The 26575-nt window shown below is 37.0% G+C and overlaps 1 protein-coding gene across 9 annotated transcripts in view; it reads right to left on the bottom strand.

Annotated features, from left to right (window-relative positions):
• Positions 1-26575, bottom strand: part of YEATS2 (YEATS domain containing 2) — a gene marked incomplete at its 3' end in the record, with an annotated part of 115072 nt that overhangs the window by 62488 nt on the left and 26009 nt on the right. For 8 of the 9 annotated variants that reach the window (XM_079922513.1, XM_079922517.1, XM_079922518.1 and 5 more), the window contains 6 exons: positions 25963-26080; positions 21902-21999; positions 21291-21383; positions 17325-17570; positions 15643-15758; positions 2920-3081 (listed from right to left, as the gene is read on the bottom strand). In XM_079922513.1, coding sequence (XP_079778639.1) covers positions 2920-3081; positions 15643-15758; positions 17325-17570; positions 21291-21383; positions 21902-21999; positions 25963-26062 — 815 coding nt within the window. In that variant the 5' untranslated portion in view covers positions 26063-26080. The remainder of the gene's footprint in view (positions 1-2919; positions 3082-15642; positions 15759-17324; positions 17571-21290; positions 21384-21901; positions 22000-25962; positions 26081-26575) is intronic. The other variant, XM_079922519.1, reaches the window with a different exon arrangement.

Genomic DNA, 26575 nt, shown 5'->3' with positions numbered 1-26575 from the left:
ACTTACCTGGAGTCAGTATATCTAAACTCAGAAAATACTGTTACTCTGTAAGCTATCTTAAACTATAAAATATTGTTACTATCCCAAGAATTCAAGTAAACAATCATTTACTGTATTTTAACCCCTGTAAGAAAGTAGAGCAAAGAAGGATTCACTGAGAAAGTAACCTGAGTTATGTCTTGAAGCACAAACAGCAGACCTTAAGAAAGACAGTGTGTGCATGTACATATGCATATGTGCATGTGTGTGTAAGTGAAGACGACAAACAATAGGAAGATGGTATTCCTAGCAAAGAAAACAAGTCTAGGTCACCAGTGGAATTCCAGGTGAGGCTAGATGAGCTGTATCGGGTATTTCTGAAACAGTTCATGAATCAGGTATAGACTGAAACAAAATCACAGACAAGGCCTTCTCAATACTAATGTTTGAGAGCCTAAGAATGTAATTGCTCCTCTATCAAACTCTACCATTAGGAAAAAACAGACTATCAACACTTTTCTGAGGTTCTATCCAGTGAAATATGTCAAGAAAATACAGGAAGTTTTATAAACATTAAAAGGAAAAAATCTTGTTTACACTGATTGATTCTCCAGGATAGACAAGACAAAAAGATTCAATATCATAAAAAGTGTGAAAATTAATCATTAATTCAATGCAATTTCAATCCATAACTTGACAGAGATTCTAAACTAATCTGGAACAACATATATACTCAAGAATGACCAAGACAAAAACTGTAGAATAATAATAATCAGGGGAGCATACTCTACCGGACATCAGAGTATACTATACAGCAAAACAATTAAAATAGTATAGGGACATCCCTGGTGGCGCAGTGGTTAAGAACCGCCTGCCAATGCAGGGGACACAGGTTTCAGCCCTGGTCCGGGAAGATCCCACATGCCGCAGAGCAACTAAGCCCATGTGTCACAACTACTAGCCTGCACTCTAGAGCCCACGAGCCACAACTACTGAGCCCCCACGCCTAGAGCCCGTGCTCCGCGACAAGAGAAGCCACCGCAATGAGAAGCCCACACACCGTACCACAATGAAGAGTGGTCCCAGCTCACCACAACTAGAGAAAGCCCACACATGGCAACAAAGACCCAACACAGCCCAAAATAAATAAATTAATTAACTTAAAAAAAATAGTAAAATACTAGTACAGGAATCAAAATCACTAATGGAATCTAGCATCAGATCCATGTTTATGCCAGAATTTAGTGTGTATTAAAGGACAGATCAGCTGGTAACTGATAAACGCATAACTAGCCATATGAAGACGATAAATGTTCTGTATTAGCTACAAAAAAAATCTCATTTCCAGGTATTTGACTTTCTGACCAACAACTCCTATCTTCTGACTCCATTCCTTTGACCCCCACAGAGATTTCCATTTCTTGCCCACACCAGTTTGCACTACCCATCACTGCTCTTATGTAATCTCCTTCTCTCCTTACTCAGCTTAGATTCTATGGTATATCACTACCATAACCTTATTATTAAAGTGAGGTTATCAATGAACTGGGAGACCAGGGTTTTGGATGAATTGTCTATCAGCATGTCAAAGCTCTTAAGAATGAGGGCAAGAGTACTGCTAGAGGGACTTCCCTGGTGGCGCAGTGCTTAAGAATTCGTCTGTCAACGCAGGGGACACGGGATCAAGCCCTGGTCCGGGAAGATCCCACATGCTGCGGAGCAGCTAAGCCCGTGCGCCACAACTACTGAGCCTGCGCGCTACAGCCCGCGAGCCACAACTACTGAAGACCACATGCCACAACTACTGAAGCCCATGCGTCTAGAGCCTGTGCTCCACAACAAGAGAAGCCACCGCAATGAGAAGCCTGCGCACCGCAATGAAGAGTAGCCCCACTCACCGCAACTAGAGAAAGCCCGTGAGCAGCAACGAAGACCCAACGCAGCCAAAAATAAATAAATATTTTTTTAAAAAAAAGAGCACTGCTAGACAGAAAATCAGTACACCAGGTGCTAAAACTGTTTCTGAAAGAGAGGATTGACTGGGAAATCAGTAGATGCCTGCAACAAGGAAGAGCAGCAGATCTTACGAAGCTTCTAAGGAGTTGAGGTTTTTAGAGAGAAAAAGGGAAAAGGTGGTCTAGAAGCCACAAATATGAGCAAGAAAGACATGCACCCCATTTTTAGACCCAATGGTACATGCTGTGTGAGAGAAAAAAACAGCTGCCACTTGAAAGTTTTCTTGGGAGAAGTGGTGTTCTCAGGAGATAGCCATGTTTTACTTAAGAGTCAGGAGTGGAGGGAATGTTCTGAAGAAAGCTGAGGATACAGGAGATTTCACTGATAAAGACCCACAACCACTTCCACAATACAGTCATATAATGAATATATATGTGATATGTAACATCACATAAAGATGTAAAGAATACACCTAAATGAAACAAATTTCAGAACAATATATATATTATCATTCCATCTCTGTGAAATAATGACAACAAAGAACCTCAACAACTATACTAGGTTTATATATACAGGAAAAATATCATTAAGGGTTACTTCTGAGAAGGTGAGATCATGGAGAACTTTCAACATTAAATATTTCTGTAATTTCAGAAACTTTATTTAATTCTACTATATTCTGATAATCATAAAAAACAGTAACGTTGTATCTATATAAACAAGTTAAGCTATTTCCAGAGGAGAGGAGAATCAGCTAATATAATTCATACGGTTAACAACCTGACAGAAGGGGATGGTACCTGTTCAGTGAGACAGAAATCTGCAAGAGGGAACCACAGCTAAAACTATACTGTGACTAAAAGCCGAAGCTGAGTAAATTATTAATGACACAGGAATTTCAAGGGAGTGTTCTCAAGTTAAATCACTTTCCTTCCACTTCAGTAAATCTGTACTTCTCAGGTTTAATAACTCAAGTGTGCTCACCTAACTTCCACAAGGTCATTTGGTTTATAGCTGGGATGAAGAAAGAACCAAACTTTCTTGACAAAATGATTAATGCTGGGTTCTCTACGAGACCCTCGGACATATACCATCCACTTGTGGGTTGACTGGTCGTTTTCTTCTCTCTTATCAGGAGGTATGTACCTAGAGTAAAGAAAAAAAAAAAACTACTCGAATTCTTTTTTCCTAACAAACCAATTACCTACTACTTAAAACAAGATTAAAAATCAATTACAAGACGAAAATAGGAAAATTTACATATATGTGAAGATTAAGCAACATGTTACTTACCAACAAATAGGTGAAAAAAAAATCAAAAGAGAAATCAAAAAACATCTTGAGACAACTGAAAATGGAAATAAAGCACACCAAAACCTAAGTGATGCAGCAAAAACAGTTCTAAGAAAGAAGTTTACAGTGATAAATGCCTACATTAAGAAAAAAGAAAGACTTCATATACACAATCTAACTTTACACTGTAAGGAACTAGAAAGAAAAAAACAGACTAAGCCCAAAGTTAGTAGAAGGAAGGAAATAACCAAGATCAGAGTGGAAATAAATTGAGACCAAAAACACAGTAGAAAAGATCAAAGAAACTAAGAGCTGGTTTTTTAAAAGATAAACAACAAAATAGACAAAAACCTTTACCCAGACTTACCAAGAAAAGGGGGGGGGGGTAATAAATAAATAAAATTATAAATGAAAGTGGAGATGTTACAATTCATACTACACAAATACAAAGGATCATAAGAGACAGAGAACAATTAAACACCAACGAACCAGACAACTTAGAAGTAGTGAATAAATCCTAAAAATACACAGCTCACCCAGACTGAATAGTGAAGAAATAGAAAATCTGAACAGAACAATTACTAATAAGGAGACTGAATTCGTAAAAACCTCCCAAAAAAGTACATTCCAGGACCAGATGGCTTTAAAGGGTGAATTCTACCAAACATTTAAAGAATTGGTACCAATCCGATTGAATTAGTAAAAACCTCCCAAAAAAGTACATTCCAGGACCAGATGGCTTTAAAGGGTAAATTCTACCAAACATTTAAAGAATTGGTACCAATCCTCAATCTCTTCCAAAAAACAGAAGGGGAGGGAACACTCAACAAACTTTTTTTTTTTTTTTTTTTGTGGTAGGCGGGCCTCTCACTGTTGGGGCCTCTCCCGTTGCGGAGCACAGGCTCTGGACGTGCAGGCTCAGCGGCCATGGCTCACAGGCCCAGCCGCTCCGCAGCATGTGGGATCTTCCCAGACCGGGGCACGAACCTGTGTCCCCTGCATCGGCAGGCGGACTCTCAACTGCTGCACCACCAGGGAAGCCCAACAAACTCATTTAACAAAGCCAAAATTACCCTGATATCAAAGCCAAATAAGGATACTACATGGAAATTACAAGCCAGTATCCCTGATAAAAGTAGATGCAAAATTCTTCAACAAAACATTAGTAAACAGAATTCAACAGTACATTGACACATTACTGACCTGAGAGGTAATAATGCGTCTTTTGTTACCCGAGCGTTATTGACTGGAAACGTATCAATAGAGTGTGATACAATTAACATCACAGTGTGAAGTTGTTACAGCTTAAAATTGATCAAGGGTTCATTATACAACTTATGACTGTCATTATCATTCACATTTTGCTCTGTTAGGTTTTTGTCCCAATCTTGTGTATATTATAAATGCAAGTTTATTACCATAAAATTTTCAAAAATGACGCATCACAAATTTTGAGTGAAGAAGAATTTTTCGGTGAATTTTATACAGATACTTTCTCTGACTGTCCCAGCAACATATACACTAGTGCCTCAGAAGATGACAGTTCTTCAGAATATAGTTCTGATTCAGACGATGTGAATTATTAGACCAACAAAAAGACAAAAAACCTTAGTGATTGATTCTGATACGGAAAGTGAAAATGAAACTCACGGTGCTGGAGAATGCTCCTTTGCTTCTACGGAAGAGTGGATTGAAGACAACACTTCACGAAAATTAGAAGACTTTACAGGTGTATCAGGTGTAACTACTGAATGTAATAACCCGCAAAGTGTTATTGAAATAACAGAATTAATTTTTGGTAACGACTTTTTCAAGTTGGTCGGAGTATGATAAGGGGTTTCCCTGGTGGCGCAGTGGTTGAGAGTCCACCTGCCGATGCAGGGGACGTGGGTTCGTGCCCCGGTCCGGGAGGATCCCACATGCCGCGGAGCGGTTGGGCCCGTGAGCCATGGCCGCTGAGCCTGCGCATCCGGAGCCTGTGCTCCACAACAGGAGAGGCCACAACAGTGAGGGGCCCACGTACACAAAATAAATAAATAAAAAGTTTGATAAGGCTTTAAAATGGACTGATGTAACCAATAGTGACATGAAGAAGTTTCTTGGATTAATAATTTTGATGGGGGCTTCCCTGGTGGCACAGTGGTTGAGAGTCCACCTGCCAATGCAGGGGACACGGGTTCACGCCCCGGTCCAGGAAGATCCCACATGCCACGGAGCGGCTGGGCCTGTGAGTCACGGCCGCTAAGCCTGTGTGTTCGTAGCCTGTGCTCCGCAACGGGAGAGGCCCCAACAGTGAGAGGTTCGCATACCGCAAAAATAAAAATAAAATAAAATAAAATAAAAATAATTTTGATGGGACAATTAAGAAAGTCACACTGGAAAGAATACTGGTTGACTGATCCTGAAACACCAATCTTTCCAAAGATTATGATGAGAAGGTTTGAACAAATAATGGTATTTATTCACTTTACCGATAACTCAGAAACTCCACTTGCTACAGACAGAATTTCAAAAACCTCTTTTGGATTATTTTCTACCAAAATTTCAATCGATCTATATACCCAAACAAGAGCTATCACTTGAGGAGGCAATGATAAAGTGGAGGGGACAACTCAGATTCAAAACCTATAATCCAAAAAAAAAGAAAACAAAACCTATAATCCCAGAAAACTTACAAAATATGGAATTTTGGTCAGGATGGTAAGTGAAAGTGAAACCGGATATATAGGCAACTTTGAGATTTACACGGGTGAAGGAAAGAAACTGCAAGAAACAATATTATTGGTCCTACAACCTTATCTTGGTTCATGGCACCATATTTACCAAGACAATTATTACAACGGTGTGCCCACATCTGAAATATTGTTGAAAAATAAAACCAGAGTTTGTGGGACTATAAGAGAGAATTGTGGTCTACCAAACCAATTAAAGGAGAAATCTAAAAATCTACAGAGGGGAGAAATGACATTCTTATGGAAAAGAGAAGTGACTCTTCTTCTATGGAAAGACAAGAGGCTAGTCCTCATGGTGACAACTATTCATGACACCTCCACAGCAACTACAGGAAAAGAAGATGGAGGACTGGCCATCAGATAACTAAGCCCACCTGTATATTAGAGTATAATAAATACATGAAGGGAGTTGATCGATCCAATCAATATCTGGCAAACTTCAATATCCTCCGGAGAACTCGAAAATGGTATAAGAAAGTAGGTTTACATTTGAGTAATTGCAGTTTTATTCAATGTGTTTAAAATTTATTGCAGCCTTAATGCACAGAATAAAGTGACTTACAAGCAATTTTTGTTAGCAGTAGCTAGAGAATGGGGAATTGACCATTCTGGTAATACAGCGGTAGTCCCACACCTGGTCCTTCTTGTGGCGTTTCTAGAACAGTGCGCCGCCAAGATCCACCTTGTCAACTATCAGGTAAAATAAAAGAATATATTCTAGAGGAAATAATACCCACAGGACCAAAAACAAATGCCACCAGAAAGTGTAGAGTCTGCTATTCCAGGGGAAAGTGCATTGTGTATACAAATGCAAAGTGCAAAGTGTATACAAATATACATGGTATATTTGTAATAGATGTTCTGTTCCCCTGCACAGAGGTGCCTGCTATACTGCCTATCACACTCTAACGAAATATCAGAATGCTTTAGTAAGACATGTACAAAGTTTCAAAATAAATACATTAAGTGCAAAAAACGTTGCTGATATTTACTCAAACGCAGGTGTTTCAATATTCACTTACATAACAAACCATCAGCCACAGGTGTTAGTTTCTGCAAAAATCCCCTGGTCAATAATGTGTTAAAAGTATCAACAACATGATCAAGTGGGATTTATTCCAGGCATGCAATGATGGTTTGACATCCACAAATCAACCAATGCAACACACCACATTAATAAAATGAAGGCTAAAAATCATATGATCATCTCAACAGATGCAGAAAAAGCATTTGACAAAATTCAATACCCATTCATGATAAAAACTCTCAACAAACTGGGTATAGAGGAAGCATAACTCAGCATAATAAAGGTCACATATGACAAGCCTACAGCTAACATCGTATTCAATGGTGAACGCTGGAAGCTTTTCCTCTAAGATCAGGAACAAGACAAGGATGTCCACTCTTGCCACGTCTTTCTACACAGTACTGTAAGTCCCAGCCAGAGCAATTAGACAAGAAAAAGAAATAAAAGGCAACCAAACTGGAAAGGAAGAAGTAAAATGGTCTCTATTTGCACACAACATAATATCATATAGAAAAACCTAAAGATTCCACCACAAAACTGTTAAAACTAATAAATGAATTCAGTAAAGTTACAGGATATAAAATCAACATAAAAAATCAGTTGTGTTTCTATACACTAACAACAAACTATCAGAAAGAGAAATTAAGACAATAATTTCATTTACAAGAGCATCAAATACAACAACAAACTTAGCAATAAATTTAACCAAAGAGGTAAAAGACCTGTACACTGAAAACTATAAGACAATGATGAAAGAAACTGAACAAGGCACAAATAAATATATATTCTGTGCTCACGTATTGGAAGAATTAATAGTTAAGATGTTCATACTATCCAAAGCAATTTAGATTCAATACAATCCCTATAAAATTCCAATGGCATTTTTCACAGAAATAGAAAAACAGTCCTAAAATCTGTATGGAACCAGAGAAGATTCTGAATACCCAGAGCAGTCTTGAGAAAGAAGAACAAAGCTGCAGGCATCATCACACTTCCTGATTTCAAAGTATATTACAAAGCTGCAGTAATCAAAAGTGTTGTTTTGGCATAAAAACACATAAATCAATGAAACAGAATAGAGAGGCCAGAAATAAACCCACACTTACTGGTCAATTAGTTTCCGACAAAGGAGATAAGATATACAATGGGGGAAGGATAGTTTCTTCAATAAATGGTATTGGGAAAACTGTAAAGCCATGTGCAAAAGAATGAAACTGAACCTCTATCCACACCACACACAAAAATAAACTCAATACGGATTAACAAGTTAAATTTAAGACCTGAAACCATAAAACTCCTAAAAGAAAGTATACGGGGGTTAGCTTTTTGATATTGGTCTGGGCAATGATTTTTTGGATTTGACACCAAAAACAGAGGCAACAAAAGCAAGAATAAACAAGTGGAACTACAACAAACTAAAAAGCTTTTGCACAGGATAGGAAACCACCAACAAAATGAAAAGGCAACGTATGGAATGGGAAAAAATATTTGCAAATCATAAACCTGATAAAGGGTTAATATTCAAAACATATGAGGAACTCACATAATAGCAAAAAAACAAAACAAAAACCTGACTTGGAAATAGGCAGAGGAAGTAAATATTTTTCCAAGGAAGACATACAAATGGTCAAAAGGTACATGAAAAGGTGATCAACATCACTAATCATCAGGCAAATGCAAATCAAAACCACAATGAGTTATCATCTCACATCTGTTAGAATGGCTATCATCAAAAATATAAGAGATAACAAGTGTTGGTGAGAATATGGAGAAAAGGGAACCCTTATACACTGTTGGTGGGAATGTAAATGCAGCCACTATGGAAAACAGTATGGAGGGTCCACAAAAAATTAAAAACTACCCCATTTCTGTATATATAGGCAAAGACAATAAAAAAGGATATCAAAGAGATATCTGTACTCCCATGTTCACTGCAGCATTATTTACAATAGCTAAGACAAGGAAACAAGTGTCTGTCAAGAGATGAATGGATATACACTATAAAGCTACGGTTATCAAAACAGTATGGTACTGACATAAAAATAGACACATAGAGTAACGGAACAGAACAGAGAGCCCAGAAACAAACCCACACATATTGGTCCATTAACCTACAACAAAGGAGGCAAGAATATACAATGGGTAAAAAATAGCATCTTCAATAAATGGTGTTGGGAAAACCAGACAGTAACATGCAAAAGAATCAAACTGGACTACTTTCTCAAACCATATACAAAAATAAACTCAAAATGGATTAAAGACTTAAATGTAAGACCTGAAACCATAAAAATCCTAGAAGAAAACATAGGCAGTATGCTCTTTGACATTAGTCTTAGCAATATCTTTTTGAATATGTCTTCTCAGGCAAGAGCAATAAAAGCCAAAATAAACAAATGGGACCACATTAAACTAAAAAGCTTTTACACGTTGATGGGAACTATGAACAAAACAAATAAGCAGCCTAATAAATGGGAGAAGATATTTGCAAATGACATATCTGTGATAAGGGGTTAATATCCAAAATATACCAAGAACTCACAGAACTCAACATCAAAAAAACAAACAACCCGATTAAAAAATGGGCAGAGAGGGCTTCCCTGGTGGCACAGTGGTTGAGAGTCCGCCTGCCAATGCAGGGGATACAGGTTCGTGCCCTGGTCCAGGAAGATCCCACATGCCGCAGAGCGGCTAGGCCCATGAGCCATGGCCGCTGAGCCTGTGTGTCTGGAGCCTGTGCTCTGCAACGGGAGAGGCCACAACAGTGAAAGGCCCGCGTACCGCAAAAAAAAAAAAAAAAAAAAAAAAATGGGCAGAGGACCTGAATAGACATTTTTCCAAAGAAGACATAGAGATGGTCAACAGACACATGAAATGATGCTCAACATCACTAATCATCAGGGAAATTCAAATCAAAACCACAATAAGATATCACCTCACAACTGTCAGAATGGCTATCATGATCCAGCAGTTCCACTTCTGGAAATTCCAACCATATTCAAAACACTAATTCAAAAAGATAAATATACCCTTATGTTCACTGCAGCATTATTTACAATAGCCAAGATATGAAAGCAACCTAAGCATACATCAACAGATGAATGGAATCAAGATGCGGTATATATATATATATACAATAGAATATTATTCAGCCATAAAAAAGAATGAAATCTCACCATTTGTGAGAATATGGATGGACCTAGAGGGTATTTTGCTAAGTGAAATAAGTCAGAGAAAAACAAACACTATGGGCTTCCCTGGTGGCGCAGTGGTTGAGAATCTGCCTGCCAATGCAGCAGACACGGGTTTGAGCCCTGGTCTGGGAAGATCCCACATGCCGCGGAGCAACTAGGCCTGTGAGCCACAACCACTGAGCCTGCGCATCCGGAGCTTGTGCTCCGCAACAAGAGAGGCCGCGACAGTGAGAGGCCCGCGCACCGCGATGAAGAGTGGCCCCCTCTCGCCGTAACTAGAGAAAGCCCATGCACAGAAACGAAGACCCAACACAGCCAAAAATAAGTAAATAAAAAAAAAAAAACAAAACCCACTATGATTTCACTTTTATGTGGAATCTAAACAAAACTAACATAACAAAACAGAAACAGATTGATAGATACAGAGAATAAACTGCTGTTTGCCAGAGGGAGGGGGTTGGTGGATGAAGGAAATAGATGAGGGAGATAAAGAGACATAAACTTCCAGTTATAAAATAAATAAGTCATGTAATATACAGATAATGTATAGCTATGGTGACAGATGGTAACTAGACTTATCGTGATGATCATTTTGCAATGTATAAAAATATCAAATCACTATGTTGCATACCTAAAACTAATATAATGTTGTTAGGTCAATTATACTTCAGTTTAAAAAAATGTTTTAAAAGGGATGGATAAAGATATGACCACATACACACACCATACACACTACACACACTACACACACTACACACACTACACACACTACACACACACACACACACACACACACACACACACGGGAATATTCAGTTCTGAGATAAAAGGTAAATCCTGCCATTTGTGACAAAATGGATGGAGTTTGAAGGCATTATGCTAAGTGACATAAGTCAGACAAAGACAAATACTGCTTGGTATCACTTTGATGTGGAATCTAAAAAAAAGTCGAACTCATAGAAGCAGAGTGGAAAAATGGTTGCCAGGGGATAAGGGTGGGAGAAACTTTTCAATTTAAAAAACCCCTGAAATTCATTCAATATTTAACAGCTATATCCGCTAACCAAAGTGAATCTTTGCAGTTAACCCTTTTCTTTTAAACTTTTTTTTTGGCCTAAGGGGCATTCCGTTAAAGTTTGTTTTGTTTTCTGATTATCACCATGCAATTAAAAAAAATCAATCTTGCTTTTCCTGCTAAGTGGGTACATTAGGTAGAAATAAACTGGCATACTTTATTCCTGGGTTAGGAAACCTCTAGCCTTTGGGTTGATTTCATTCAGGTTTCAAAGTGCTAGAACTTTGAACTCTTCTGTTTCCTACCCATTGCTGCCAAGAAGGATGCAACTGGTCTCTTGCCTTTTAAAAGCCAAAACAAGCCATTCCCTGAAGTCCTGACCATGGTAAAACTAGAATCCTTAGCCCTCCCTTTTGAAGCTGTCTTTATTTCACAAGGCCCCCTTATTACATTTTGTTGTAAAATATGGTCATGGACTTCTATACTTTCATCTATGTCTATGGTTATCCTTAGCAATGCAGTAGGCCAAGTTGCCTAACCTAGTTTTTCTTTAGGAGTATTCATGTCCCACCTTGACCCTTTGGTTTTTCACAAATAAAAGCCAGCCTGTGAATTTCCTGAACGCTACTGGGATTTTAATCAGAATATTTACATATCAACTTAGGGGGAAGTGGTATCTTTTACAATATTGAGCCTTCCTGTCCTGAACATGGTATAGTGATCTATTTATTTATTTATTGATCACACCCTGTGGCATGTGGGACCCTAGTTCCCTGACCAGGAATTGAACCTGTGCCCCCTGCATTGAGAACATGGAGTCTTAACAACTGGACCACCAGAGAAGTTCCTAATTACTTAGTTCTTTCATGCGTTTTAATAAAATTTTATTCAATTTCATGAAAGGCTAGCATATCTTTTGTTTGATTTATTATGTTGTATTTTTTATTGCTATAGTAAATGTATCTTTTCTCCCGTTGCGGAGCACAGGCTCCGGATGCGCAGGATCAGCGGCCATAGCTTACGGGCCCAACCACTCCGCGGCATGTGGGATCTTCCCGGACCGGGGCACGAACCCGTGTCCTCTACATCAGCAGGCGGACTCTCAACCACTGCGCCACCAGGGAAATCCGTAAATGCATCTTTTTAGAACTGTTTTCTAAGTCTGTCATACAGAAACACAATCAACTTCTGTGTATTGATACTGTAATTCAATAGTCTTGCCAAGCTCTCTTAGTAACTCTAAAACTATCAAAAATTGTTTTAGATTTTTCTGTGTAGACAATTATATCATCTATTAATAATGACACTTTGTTTCTTCTTTTCTAATCCTCATATTTACTAATGCATTATGACTCTATTAGTATCTCCAAGTGCTGTGGTGAATAGGAGTAGTAATACTGAGCATCTCTTGTTTTGTTCTGAACCTAAAGGGGAAGGTGTTTAATTGTTTACCATTGAGTATATTTGTTGAAGGTGTTTTGAGATAATCTTTATCTGATTAACTGAATTCCAAGTCTGCCATGAGGATTCACCACAAACAGACTTGAATTTTGTCAAATGTTTCTGCATCTTTTGAGGTGGTCATGTTTTATGTCCTTTATCATATTTATTAATTTCTAATGTTAATCCAAACTTGCATTTCCTGGTCATGAAGTACTATCATTTCTATAGTTACTGACTTCAGTTTGCTAACGATTTTGTTCAGCCCTTTCACCTCTATATTTATGAGTGTCAATGTCCTATAATTTTCCTTTTCTTATGAACTCCCTGTTTGGCTCTGTTAACAAACTTATGCTATCTTCATAATGTAAACTGACAAATGTTCTCTTTTTCCCCATAAGATTTTCTACACAATTGGAATTAGCTGTTCACTCAGCCTTTAAAGCAATCTAAGCCTCATGGTTTAATTTGGTTTTATGAAGAAAACGTTTTAAAAATCAATAATTAAACTTACTTAGTAGTTCTAAAACTATTCAAGGTTTTTCCTTTTTTGAGTCATTTTAAGTTGTGTTTTTCTAGGAATTCTCTATTTCATCTAAATTTTCAAATGCATTAGCATAAAGATGTTATTTCGTCTCAGTATAACTATTTCTTTTCATTAGATAATTAAATCCATATGCATTTTTTATGATTGTTGATACATTTAGATTTACTGCTACTAAATTATTTTATACTATTTGTCCTTTTCTTTTTTTCTTCTTTTCCACATCCCTTCTCCTGCTCCTGCTTGCCTTCCTTTGGCATCAGGGGGGTTTTCCCCTTTTCTTCATTCAATTCTCCTCACACCTTACTACATTTTTCTTTTTGGCTACGTTGGGTCTTCATTGCTGCACGCGGGCTTTCTCTAGCTGCAGCAAGCAGGAGCTACTCTTCGTTGCGGTGCGCAGGCTTCTCATTGTGGTGGCTTCTCCTGTTGCGGAGCATGCACTCTAGGCACGCAGGCTTCAGTAGTTGTGGCTTGTGGGCGGCTCATGGACTCTAGAGCACAGGCTCTGTAGTTGTGGCACACAGTATGTGGGATCTTCCCAGACCAGGGCTCGAACCCCTGTCCCCTGATTTGGCAGGGGAATTCTTTTTTTTTTTTTTTTTTGCAGTACGCGGGCCTCTCACTGTTGTGGCCTCTCCCATTGCGGAGCACAGGCTCTGGACACGCAGGCTCAGCGGCCATGGCTCACGGGCCCAGCTGCTCTATGGCATGTTGGATCCTCCCGGACCGGGGCACGAACCCATGTCCCCTGCATCAGCAGGCAGATTCTTAACCACTGAACCACCAGGGAAGTCCAACCCCTTACTACCTTTAAAGTTTAAATCTCTATGTCTGTTCTTTTCACTGTTATCTTAGATATGCTAATGAGCATTCTTAACAAAGTCCAAAGTAAATCGATATTTTTATCCTCTTCCAGAACAAACAAGGACTTTATAATTCTCATGCCAATCATTCCTCTCTACTTAAAATCCATGGTTAACCAGTATTTTAAGTTCTAGCTGGTCTTAAACCCCAAAACCTACAAATCAGACATAATTGTTTGAAAATGTCAGTAACTGTTTCTCCCCAATCTTCTGGTGGCCTGGTGAGTCTTCATGAATTTCTAGTTTTGGCCTTTTCTGGGCTGACCTGTCTTGTACTATAGTTGAGACCTCAACACTTCATATTAGTCCCCTTAGCTGAATGCATGCTAATTCTAAAATAATCCATGAGGGGCTTCCCTGGTGGTGCAGTGGTTGAGAGTCCACCTGCCGATGCAGGGGACACGGGTTCCCCAGTCCGGGAAGATCCCACATGCCACGGAGCGGCTGGGCCCGTGAGCCATGGCTGCTGAGCCTGTGCGTTCGGAGCCTGTGCTCCGCAACGGGAGAGGCCACAACAGTGAGAGGCCCACGTACCGCAAAACAAATAAAAATAAAAATAAAATAAAATAAAATAAAATAATCCATGAAACAGAAACCTAATTGCCTTAGTCATATTTCATGCTTCTGTTTAAATACTACGACACAGACCATTGAGAATCTTTGTTTTTATTATCCTGAGATTTTTAATGTACTTCTTATTTGTTATCAGTGGTCCATCAACTGGGACTTGGAAGACTTCCCCGAGATCTGATTCCCCCTCCCCAGATATTTACTGTAATTCTGAATCCTTTATTTTCAGTAATTGAATCTAATTACAATTTTCATAAATATACTGATTCATTCATCAGTCAAATATTTACTGAACACCAACTACTGCAAGATACAAAAACAAACAAGATATACTGCCTACCCAAAAGAGATTCAGCCTGATTTGAAAAAATATATGAAAATAGGAAATAACTATATAATATGATAAAAATGACAAGAGAGCATAGAGGAAATAAATATGCCTAGTGAGGAGAAGGGCAAATAAGGCTTTGTGAAGAAATAACATTCTTATGCTGTTTGAAGATTTATGATGTCTTTATCCATTCCTAGATACTCGGCAAAAATGATGATGTTACCACAAGACAGCATGAAATCATACTGTTAAAGAGATAGCCCTTTAGCTTGAAGGAATTCTGTCTTCAAGACCTGCACTACAACCTTTTGTTATATATTTAAAACATTTCAATTTGGGCAACCAAATAAACATTTTTAGGAATAGGTAAGGCCCCTAAGGATAGAACTAGGTCAGAAGAAGTCAAAAGTTCCTCCAAAGTTATCCACAGTTACATGCTTAATAGAACACACCATTTGCATAAAAGTTCACATCTACAAAATTTTTACCAAGCACAATTTTATCCTACATCAAAGATTCGCAGACACACTGGAGCAGTCTCAAGTCTCTGGACTTTCATTCACTTTTAAAACAACTAAGAGTTTGGGAAAAAGAATCCTTGAGGTCTATACTTACTGTAATACTGTGATAATAAGAGTATGCCAGAGTATTACCAAAAATGGATGACTGAAAATGAGACAATTCAACTGAATACTCACTTGGACACATTTCCCACTACTATTGTTTTCTTTACAAAAAGTCGTGAAGTCTCATCTCCTGTAAGATCAGTATTCCGCTGCTCTGTTTTATGGGAGCCAGTAATACCAGAAGTGTCCTAGAAAAAAATCATAATCAAGTTTCATTTTCAATTTAGACAGTTTTCAATAGGCAGAAACCACAAAATCATAAAAGGTATGGATGGACTAACTCAATTTTTTTTTAATTACAAAATTCTCTGGCTTTGTGGCTGCTCTCAGAGCATGAAAGAATAATTTTACTATAATTTTTGCATTAGTTTATAGAAAAAGTTTGTACACTGTAATTCCACATATGTGTGTGTGTTTTTAATAGTCATAAACAGCTGCTTTGTATATGCAAATAGGATGTGGAAGGATACACAAGAAACTACTAAAACAGTTACCTCTGGGATATGGAAATGGGGGAAGGGGTCAACGGAATTTACTTTCTTTTCAATCTTCTGTACTATTACAAATTTTTCAATAAGACGTAACATAAACATAATGATTAATTTGAAGTTTGACTATGGAGATAGACAGCCAGTGTTTAAGCTTTGGCCCTTACATTTACTAGATGTGTCAGCTTGGGTAATTACTTAACTCTTCTGTCTCTATTTCCTCATCTATAATATAAGGATGATAATAGTATCTATATCAGATGATGGTTTTGTACAGTTTTTAGAAAAATGCTTGGTACACAGTAAACACTAAATATCTGTTACATAAACATGAGCATGCATATTACATAAAAGATAGTAGGTTTCTAAATCCTATGACTAGTGTGACCTAAATTCATTTTAATTAAAAAAAGAAAAACATATGCAGTATTTCCCCAGAAAGTACACGAGAAGGAGACAACTAAATCCAAACACTAAGAGTTCTGATTTTGGGTGGTGGCATTATGAATGACTTTTCTACTCTCTCTTATTTTTCTGTAGTTTAATTTTCAAAAATGAACATATATGAATTTATAATCAGAAACATTTTTAATTTTATCAAAATAATCAAATCCTTGATGTCTGAGTATGTGGAAAGCAGCCTGGGAATTTCCTCTATCACAGAACATCTGGCTGAGAAAAACCACTGGTCTTATCCAGTAAGGATTCTATAGCCAAGTATTACACCAAGAAGATCAGAGCAGCTTGAGATGGGAATTCAGATTACAAACTGACAGGATCAAAGAGCGATAAACAGTCTTCAATTCTACTTATTGTTTTTCAAATTTCCTCCCGTTATTAAAGCATCTTAGAACATAAAATTTCAAAGAGGAAACTGAAGAAGAGCCACTGCTCTTGAGAGAATAAACAGGACAGAGTGGACACAGTACTGCCAACTCCTCTAAGTTTCTTTCATATCTACATGAATGGCATCTAGGAGTTGTGTGGTACACAGGAGTCTTGAACTGTAAAATCAAAGACACAGGTTTGATTCTCACTTCTGATACTGTGGACAAATATAAAAAGACAAAAGTTTAATTCTCAGTTCTGATACCTGTGAACAAATATAACTTACACTTCATAGAGACTCAGTTTCTCCATCTCTAAAAGGGCTATAATTAACTTATATCCTATGGTTCCTATGAAGGTTAAATGAAATAATATGTGCATTCTTAATAAATACTGGTTCCCTTCTCTTTTGGCTCCCTCCCATCCATCCAACTATACCCTTCCAGTATTTCGGCTTGGTCTCTGCTCTGTGTTGCTTGAGAGTCTTTCCTCTATGTCCACATTGCTGTTAGTGTCTTTGTCAGATAAGAAGTCATTGTGTTGAGATAAAGAATCACTTTCTGAATGATTGGCTGATGGTGTTTCTGATCTCTGATTGGCAGGAGATGATGACCTAGATGGTGATTCCAAAAATTTCTTGACAGCAGGATGATTAAAAACCATTGTATCACATGTCTTTGATCCCTGCAAAAATAAGGGTAAGCAAAACAAACTTTTAATCATATCCACCAAAAGTAGGCAAAAGTTTGATCTTCCCAAAAACCCTTATCTATTTCCAGTCATGCTTAAAATCCTTCAAAATCACCCCACTCCCATAAAATGAAGTCCAAACTCCTTAATGTGGCCCAAATCAACAAAACAAAAACTAGAGAATGATAAATAATTATGCAAAGGTCCTAACACTAAAAGCTAAAGATGCAAGTCCTCAGAAGGTAAATGAAAAGTAAAGATAAATATATAGGGACTTCCCTGGTGGCACAGTAGTTAAGAATCCGCCTGCCAATGCAGGGGACATGGGTTCAAGCCCTGGTCCAGGAAGATCCCACATGCCACGGAGCAACTAAGCCCATGCGCCACAACTACTGAGCCTGCGCTCTAGAGCCCGTGAGCCACAACTACTGAGCCCATGTGCCACAACTACTGAAGCCCACATGCCTAGAGCCCATGCTCCGCAACAAGAGAAGCCACTGAGATAAGAAGCCCACGCACCACAACGAAGAGTAGCCTCCACTCGCTGCAACTAGAGAAAGCCTGTGGGAGCAACGAAGACCCAACACAGCCAAAAATAAATAAATTTAAAAATTAAAAAAAAAAAAATATATATATATAGTAACACATGGAAAGTCAGATTTGACTTAAAAAAATAAACCTCACATTGCTTGATACAAATACATCAACTGCTCTAAATAAAACATTCCTGTAAGAAATATAAAGATTTTTTAAAACGTGTATGTAAAATAGCTCCCACGTAGGAATAAAATGTAGCATAGAATGGTTTAAAATGATTAATAATGATATATAGTTTGCCCTCAGTCCAGTACTGAAGCCTGCCTAGGGTATTTTTCTGTGTTTTGTTACTTGCATATAAAATAGTGTGTTGTTATAATGTAGTTACTTCCTAGGAAGCCCAGCTTTAGAAATTGCTTAATTGAAATTAAAAATAATTGTTTTCGCAAGTAAAAGGGAGCCAGAGACTAGTGTTTCAGAGTCAAAGCAACAGAGCTGTTGTATTTCAATAATAAAGGTTTATTTTAGAGCTATAAATGTATTTTGTTAGAGCAAACTAAAAATAATTGGCAGATCCTAAAAGATAAAAATATACCTAAATATCCTTAAATAAATCCCAATCAGAATATACAAGATAAAAATCAGTACATTTCTAGACTATCAAATAGCACAGTTCAGTACTGCTAATGGTTTAAAAAAAAAGGCATCAAAACATTAAATGAATAACCAGCTCTTCAGAGTAGCTACAGTCCTATGTCAGGCAGCTGCTAGCTCACAATGTCCATCTTGTTGAGTCTAATATCAAGCCATATGACAGATGACTTTAGAATCTGCCCTGGGTTAACACTGTCTCCCAAAAATTCATGTCCACCTAGACCTATGAATGTGGCTACTTGAAAATACAGTCTTTTCAGATGTAATCAAGTTAAGATGATGTCATACTGGATTTGGGTAGGCCTTACTTCAATGACTAGTATTCTTAAAAGAGGTAAAGTTGCATACAGAAAGAAACAGAGAAGACACACAAAGGGAAAAGTCCATGTGAAGTTAAAGGCAGAAATTGGAGCGATACAGCTACAAGCCAAGGAATGCCAAGTACTGCTAGCAACCACCAGAAGCTAGGAGAAGACAAGGAAGAATTCTTCCCTAGAGTCTTCAGAGGGAGCATGGCCTAGCCACCAACATACTTGGTTTTGGACTGCTAGCCTCTAGAATCATGAAATAATAAATTCCTGTTTTGTTTTGTTTTGTTTTTAAAGTCTGGTTCCTTTATTTATTTTTAAAATTTATTTGGTTGCGCAGGGTCTTAGTTGCGGCAGGTGGGCTCCTTAGTTGAGGCTCTACAGCTCCTTAGTTGCAGAACATGGGCTCCTTAGTTGTGGCTCATGGGCTCCTTAGTTGTGGCTCATGGGCTCCTTAGTTGTGGCATGCGCAAACTCTTAGTTGCATCATGCATGTGGGATATAGTTCCCTGACCAGGGATCGAACCTGGGCCCCCTGCATTGGGAGCGCAGAGTCTTATCCACTGCGCCACCAAGAAGTCCCAAATTCCTGTTGTTTTAAGCCACCAAGCTTGTGGTAATTTGTTATGGTAGCTCGAGCAAAGTAATTCAGACTCTAAAATGTAATATGGAAACTCCTGCAGTAGAAGAAACAACTATCTACCATCTAAGATCAAACTCAAATAATGCTTCAGATTTCTCAAAGATAACATCAGGAGTATCACCAATACCTAACACCTTAAAGCGCCACAGGATAACACAAAAGCCTATACATGGCAGGTACCTCTTATCTGTAAAAACCACAGGGAATGATGCAAAGCAGCATGCTACTATGCTCCGTGCAGCCCTTCCACTATTCTCATTGAGCCAGTACTGTCCAAGAGGAGAATTATCTAATTCTAACTGGAAAAAACTTAAGAAAAAATGAAACTTACGCAGAAATTATCAAAACGTCAAACAAGAAGAAATACTTCTGTATCAGTTCAATCCTATCCCCATCCTTTATAACTGGAGCAATCTAGTGGTAATCACATTAACCATGACTAAACTTAGTATCACTAACAGTAGCACAACCTGATACTATGTCTCCTAATGTGATACAATATGAAGTATACAGCATTACCTATGAAGTACTATCTCCAAAAAGACTCAACCTTAATCTAATCAAATCTTTAGACTTGACTCTTATTTTACAGAAAAATAGAAGGAATGAAGGAACAACCCAAGGGGAAAAAAGTCCAAAATGTGGGACATTCTACAACATAAATGGCCTGGTCTCTTCAAATAAGTCAATATCACAGGGGAAAAAAAGGTGGGAGAACTGTTCTAGATAAAATGAGACAAGAGAAACAAAACAGCCAAATGTAACCCATGAACCCTGATTGGATCCTGTCCAAAAAAAAACAAAAAAAACCCCCAACTTTAAAGATATTTTGGGGACAACTGGGAAAATCTGAATATGGACTAGTTATCAAATAATATTAGGAACACATTCTCTTAGGTATTGTGACTACACAGAAGACGAACGTTTAGGATTAAGTATTTAGGGATGAAGCGTCACGATGCTTGGAACTTAACTTTTTAATGTTTTAGACAAAAATAAGATAGATAAAGCAAACATGGAAAATGTTAAAACTGTTGAAGCAAAGTGATGCATAAACAAGTGCTTATTTCACCTTCTCTATATATTTGAAAATTTTCACAAAAAGTAGGGGGAAATATCAGGGCTTCTTGAATAGAATAAATCTACTGAAACTAACAATTGCCATTCATTAGCAATAAAAGGTCAGAGAAAAATCAATCGATCTATAATTTATTCCAAAGCCATCCATAATCAAATGAAGAGGAATAAGGCAAGTTAGAACAGGGTCACACTCATCTTTGTATCTGCAAAGCCTAGCAACAGTGATAACAATTAGTTACAGAACAATTAAGTAAAAAGAAAAAAATGTTACTTAACGATTAATGACAATGTAGAGGGGTATAATTAAAGGATATGGTTGAACACAATGATAAATTTATGTATATTCCCAGGAAGGCAGGCTAGGATTCTTGAATTCGAAAGGTCAATATAAGAAATGTTTTGAAGGCAGGGATTTCACATCAAGACTAATTTAATTTCTCTTCACACAACAATATGGGTGGCCAGAAATGACTGCATATGAGGAAAACTTACCTCAGAAACTTTCAGAAGTCCTGCAGAAGCATAGTAGTTTGCGACAATGCAGGCACGAAGTTTATCCATCATCCTTCTTGCCTCAATTAGTCGCTAAAATAAATATTACTTAATTACTTAAAAAAATGGAAATGACAGAAGAGATATACAATTTATAAGAAATGTAAATGAACCCAAAGGTTCAACTTGTCTAATAATCAAAGAAAGACAAATAGAAATGACCATTTTCCACCTATCAGATTGGCAAAATATTTTTAAAAATGACAAAATACGATGTTTGCAAGAGTATATAGACATATTAATATGTATTTGTATGTATATATGCATATTCATTGAGAAATGTCCACAAAGATATTGAGCACAAAAGCAAAGAGGAATTATCTTTTGGGATGGAATTTCAAGTGATTTTTTCTTTACCTTTTTCTGCAATGTCATTTAAAGAAAAAAAAAGGCACAGGTCTTTTTTTCCAAAAACGAGAAAGCTACTTTTAAAAGAACAGCAAAGGGGAAAAATATACCATAACTCCATCTCAACAGATTTTAAAAAATGCATCATACATAGTTTTTTTCAATAGTTCTGTTCCTTTATTTTTAATTTAACATCATTATACCTGGTCAATGACCTCAATTTCATGTTCCTTATTCTTCATTTCAAGTGCAAATTGTTCCTTGATAATAGTCTCAATCTTCTGCACAGCAGCATCTCGAGCTGCACAAAGAACATACAATAATCCAACGTCTAATTAATCAGTTGCCGCCTTGATTCAAGTCAGCAAGCAACAAAAGAAACCCAGGAACAGTAACTCTGAAGTGGAGAAACCTAATGGTCATCACCTTAATCAATAATGAAAAGTTAACATCACCAAATATTCAAGCAAACTGACCTCGCATGTTTTCTGATATGATGTACTGATAAGACTCCACCACTCTGTGGCATTCCTGCTAAAAATGCTGAATCTAATCACAGCGAACATCAGACAAACCTAAATTGAAGGACACTGTACAAAATAACTGGCCTATACATTCAAATACTAAAATCAAGAAAGACAAAGAAAAGTTAAGGACATTAAAAGAGACTAAAGAGATATAACAACTAAATGCATTGTGTGATCCTGGAGTGGGGGAATAGTTATAAAATACTGGGACAACTGGTAAAACTTGAATATGGACAGCAGATTAGATAATGTAATGTAACATGTTAAAATTTCCTGCTTCTGATAATTGTACTGTGGTTACATAAGAAATTTGTCCTTAGGAAATACACATGTGTTTACAAGTGTCTAATGTATCTTCTGATGATTCTGAAAAAATGATGTGCATATATACCTGCATGCATACATGCATTTGTGCAGTATGTGTGTGTATGGATTGGGGATGGGGGAAAAGAATGATAAACCAAATGAGGCAAAATGTAAACAATCGGTGAATTAATCTGGACAAAAGACATACAAATTCTCCTTGCAATTTTTCTGTTTGAAATCACATCAAAATAAAATTACCAAAAAAGAAAAAGAAATCCATGAAGATTCCAAGAGAAATACGTGGTGACTTCTGAAAAACCATAACCCCAAGGAAAAAGAAAGTAAAGAATTAGCTAGAGGAAGAGGTAGTCTGTGACACAAGAGCAGTTCATAAGAAGGCAGGAAGTTAGGATCTAGCATGCAATTCAGCAGTTTCTGATTACAACTACCTGAAGGAACCAGCAAAGAAAGAATTCAAAAGGACAGAAAATGTCTCTGAAGGCAATTCAATTCAGATGACTACTCAAAGTAATATGCAATTCAAAGAGTTAAAAACATCAGATATGAAATGTAGTTTGATTACAAGAGAATAAAAAAAGAAGAGAAGAAAAAAAAAAAAGAAGAGTCGAATGACTGCTTGAAAAACCTGGGATTTTGCATAATGATCCTGTGTTTGTAATATGAAAAAATCACCACCCATGCTTTGGGGTGTAAAAAAAATTGCAGACAAAATTTGGACCCTTAATCACCCATGTCATTTTCTCCCCGTAAAATATGCCACTAGACTGCCAATTTAAAACTAGTGCTGACATATGGTCACCTTATTTTTGATAATGGAGGCAAGAATATACAATGGAGAAAAAACAGCCTCTTCAATAAATGGTGCTGGGAAAACTGGACAGCTACACGCAAAAGAATAAAATTAGAACACTCCCTAACACCATACACAAAAATAAACTCAAAATGGATTAAAGACCTAAATGTGAGGCCAGACACTATAAAACTCTTAGAGGAAAACATAGGCAGAACACTCCATGACATAAATCGCAGCAACATCCTTTTTGAACCATCTCCTAGAGAAATGGAAATAAAAACAAAAATAAACAAATGGGACCTAATGAAACTTAAAAGCTTTTGCACAGCAAAGGAAAACATAAACAAGACAAAAAGACAACCCTCAGAATGGGAGAAAATATTTGCAAATGAAGCAATTTACAAAGGGTTAATCTCCAAAATTTACAAGCAGCTCATGCAGCTCAATATCAAAAAAACAAAAAACCCAGTCCAAGAATGGGCAGAAGACCTAAACAGACATTTCTCCAAAGAAGATATACAGGTTGCCAACAAACACATGAAACGATGCTCAACGTCACTAATCATTAGAGAAATGCAAATCAAAACCACAATGAGGTATCACCTCACACCACCAGAATGGCCATCATCAAAAAATCTACAAACAATAAATGCTGGAGAGGGTGTGGAGAAAAGGGAACCCTCTTACACTGTTGGTGGGAATGTAATTAATACAGCCACTATGGAGAACAGTATAGTGGTTCCTTAAAAACCTAAAAAGAGAACTACCATATGACCCAGCAATACCAATACTGGATATATACTCTGAGAAAACCATAATTCAAAAAGAGACATGTACCACAATCACTGCAGCTCTATTTACAACAGTCAGGACATGGAAGCAACCTAAGTGTCCATCGACAGATGAATGGATAAAGAAGATGTGGCACATATATACAATGGAATATTACTCAGCCATAGAAAGAAACAAAACTGAGTTATTTGCAGTGAGGTGGATGGACAAATAAATTTACATTTAAAAAAAAAGGGAAGCATCCTACCAAACCTACTTTGAGAAAAATTCTGAAGAATAAAAATAAAATCTTTATTAGGAATTAGGTTGAGAATGGACACCAAGAAGAAGAACAGCAAATTGGCACTTAGTAACAAAAAACTGTCCCTGCTTAGGCTACGTATTTGTGAACTTACATTAGATTTAAATTGAAATTACGATGCTTCCTAAAACAATAAGTTTTCCCTTTTCTTATTTTTATTACAAAAAAGATATGCCATGTGATGCATTTGAATAATGAATTTAAGTTTCATGATACTTTCATATTTATCTGGCTTGTTATTGAAAGCAAATGACGTATCCTTGTAAATAAAATTACAACTGAATGGAGAGAAAAGTTGCAGTGAAATGTTTATATTGTTTGGAACTGGATTTAATCACTTCCGGTACACAGAGACTTTGTGGGGTACATATGACTTGACTGCACTGACACAGACAGGAATTTCCTTCACCACTTAACCTTGGAGGCCTGATCTCTGTGGAGCTGCAGCACCTTATCTATGACTTTGAGACCTTCTTCATCTAGCTGTAATAACTTACATAGATTTATTTTTTAAATAAACAGTAATGAATTTTAGCAGTATTTTGATTTAGAAACTCAAATATAGCCACTTTTTTTGAGACAGCTTAAAACATTCTGGGTAACTACAGATGATCTGGTCTTCAACTAATTAAATGATCTTGGGCAAGTAATTTAATGCCTCTGAGCCTTAACTAAGCCACCACCAGCTAAGTGCAGAGATCGGTGTTTCCCAAATTTCCATCATTCATATACCACCTTCAAGTTACCTACCACATCTGAGAACCATGTGAAACATCTAATTAACGCCATTAAATAGTATTTTTAAAAAGTGTTAGCCCTTGAGGGGAGGGATAAATAAGGAGCTTGGGATGAAGATACACACACTTGGGATGAAGATACACACACTACTATACATAAGATAGATAACCAACAAGGACATATATGTATAGCACAGGGAACTCTACTCGACATTCTGTGATAACCTATATGAGAAAAGAATCTAAAAAAGAATGAATATATGTATGTGTATAACTGAATCACTTTGCTGTACACCTGAAACTAAAACAACATTGTAAATCAACTATACTCCAATAGAATTAAAATTAAAAAAAAAAAAAGTTAGCCTTATCCTAAGCAGTAGCCATGAAACTGCAAGTCTGATAAGACCATTCTTTTCTATAGACATTAACATTAACGATTAAAATAAAAAACCTTAATTCATGTACCACCTATAATCATCTCACATGATACCACATTGTAGTACACACATTGCTAAGACTTTATGATTACACCTAACACACAATGATAGCTAAAACTTAGAGCCTGTCTCATTACTGACGCTTTCACAGTCTACCTGATTATGTTCCAGCCTTTTATGCCACACATGGTATATTACTATTAAACAGAGCACTTAGCTAATCCCTCTCACAAACCTCTTCAAAATATACACAATAGTGGACATGCATTTCATTTTAGTTCCTATAAATCTTATAGGGAGGCATATGTCAACAAAGAAATAATTTCCTAAGGCAAGTGAATTTCTACCTGAATTCTCAATTGCTTTATGCCGCTTATTTGGAAGGGCCACAGATACATCTTCATAATCAGGGTCAGTTTCTTTGACTGTTCGCTTGATTCCAGACATGATGACATTCGTTCTTCACTGTGAAGCAATAATACATTAATTAATAACACTGCTTGATATCAATACATATATGTGTACACACATACAAAAGGAATATTACATAATACTGATATTTATAAGTCTGTGTAAATACACATACACATCCCCTTTAAAGCTAAAAACATAACTAACTTCAAAAGTTCACTGAAAAAAAAATCATAATCTGTTACAAAGCATGCGTTTCCCTTTCAAAAGAAAATCCTTTAACAAGGCAGCACATTGTTCAGACCTTCCAAAAGGAGCCAGGCTTTCACAGAAGGGACCTCATATAGAAAGAAAAGAAACCAGATTTTCATGAAAACATGGTAAGCCCACAATATCCTGGAAACCACAATGCATCAAATATATTACAGAATATAGCTCAGTAAATAATTTATTATAGAAATCCTCAGTAAATAATTTATTATACAAATCCTCTCTCTGGTACTTACATAGTACATGCTATATAACAAGTACTTAATAAATATTGTTACT

The sequence above is a fragment of the Stenella coeruleoalba genome, assembly GCF_951394435.1.
Source record: "Stenella coeruleoalba genome assembly, chromosome: 5".
In the NCBI taxonomy this organism is placed as follows: domain Eukaryota; kingdom Metazoa; phylum Chordata; class Mammalia; order Artiodactyla; family Delphinidae; genus Stenella; species Stenella coeruleoalba.
The sequence above is the reverse complement of the archived record's forward strand: the minus strand, read 5'-3'. Positions and strand labels throughout refer to the sequence as shown.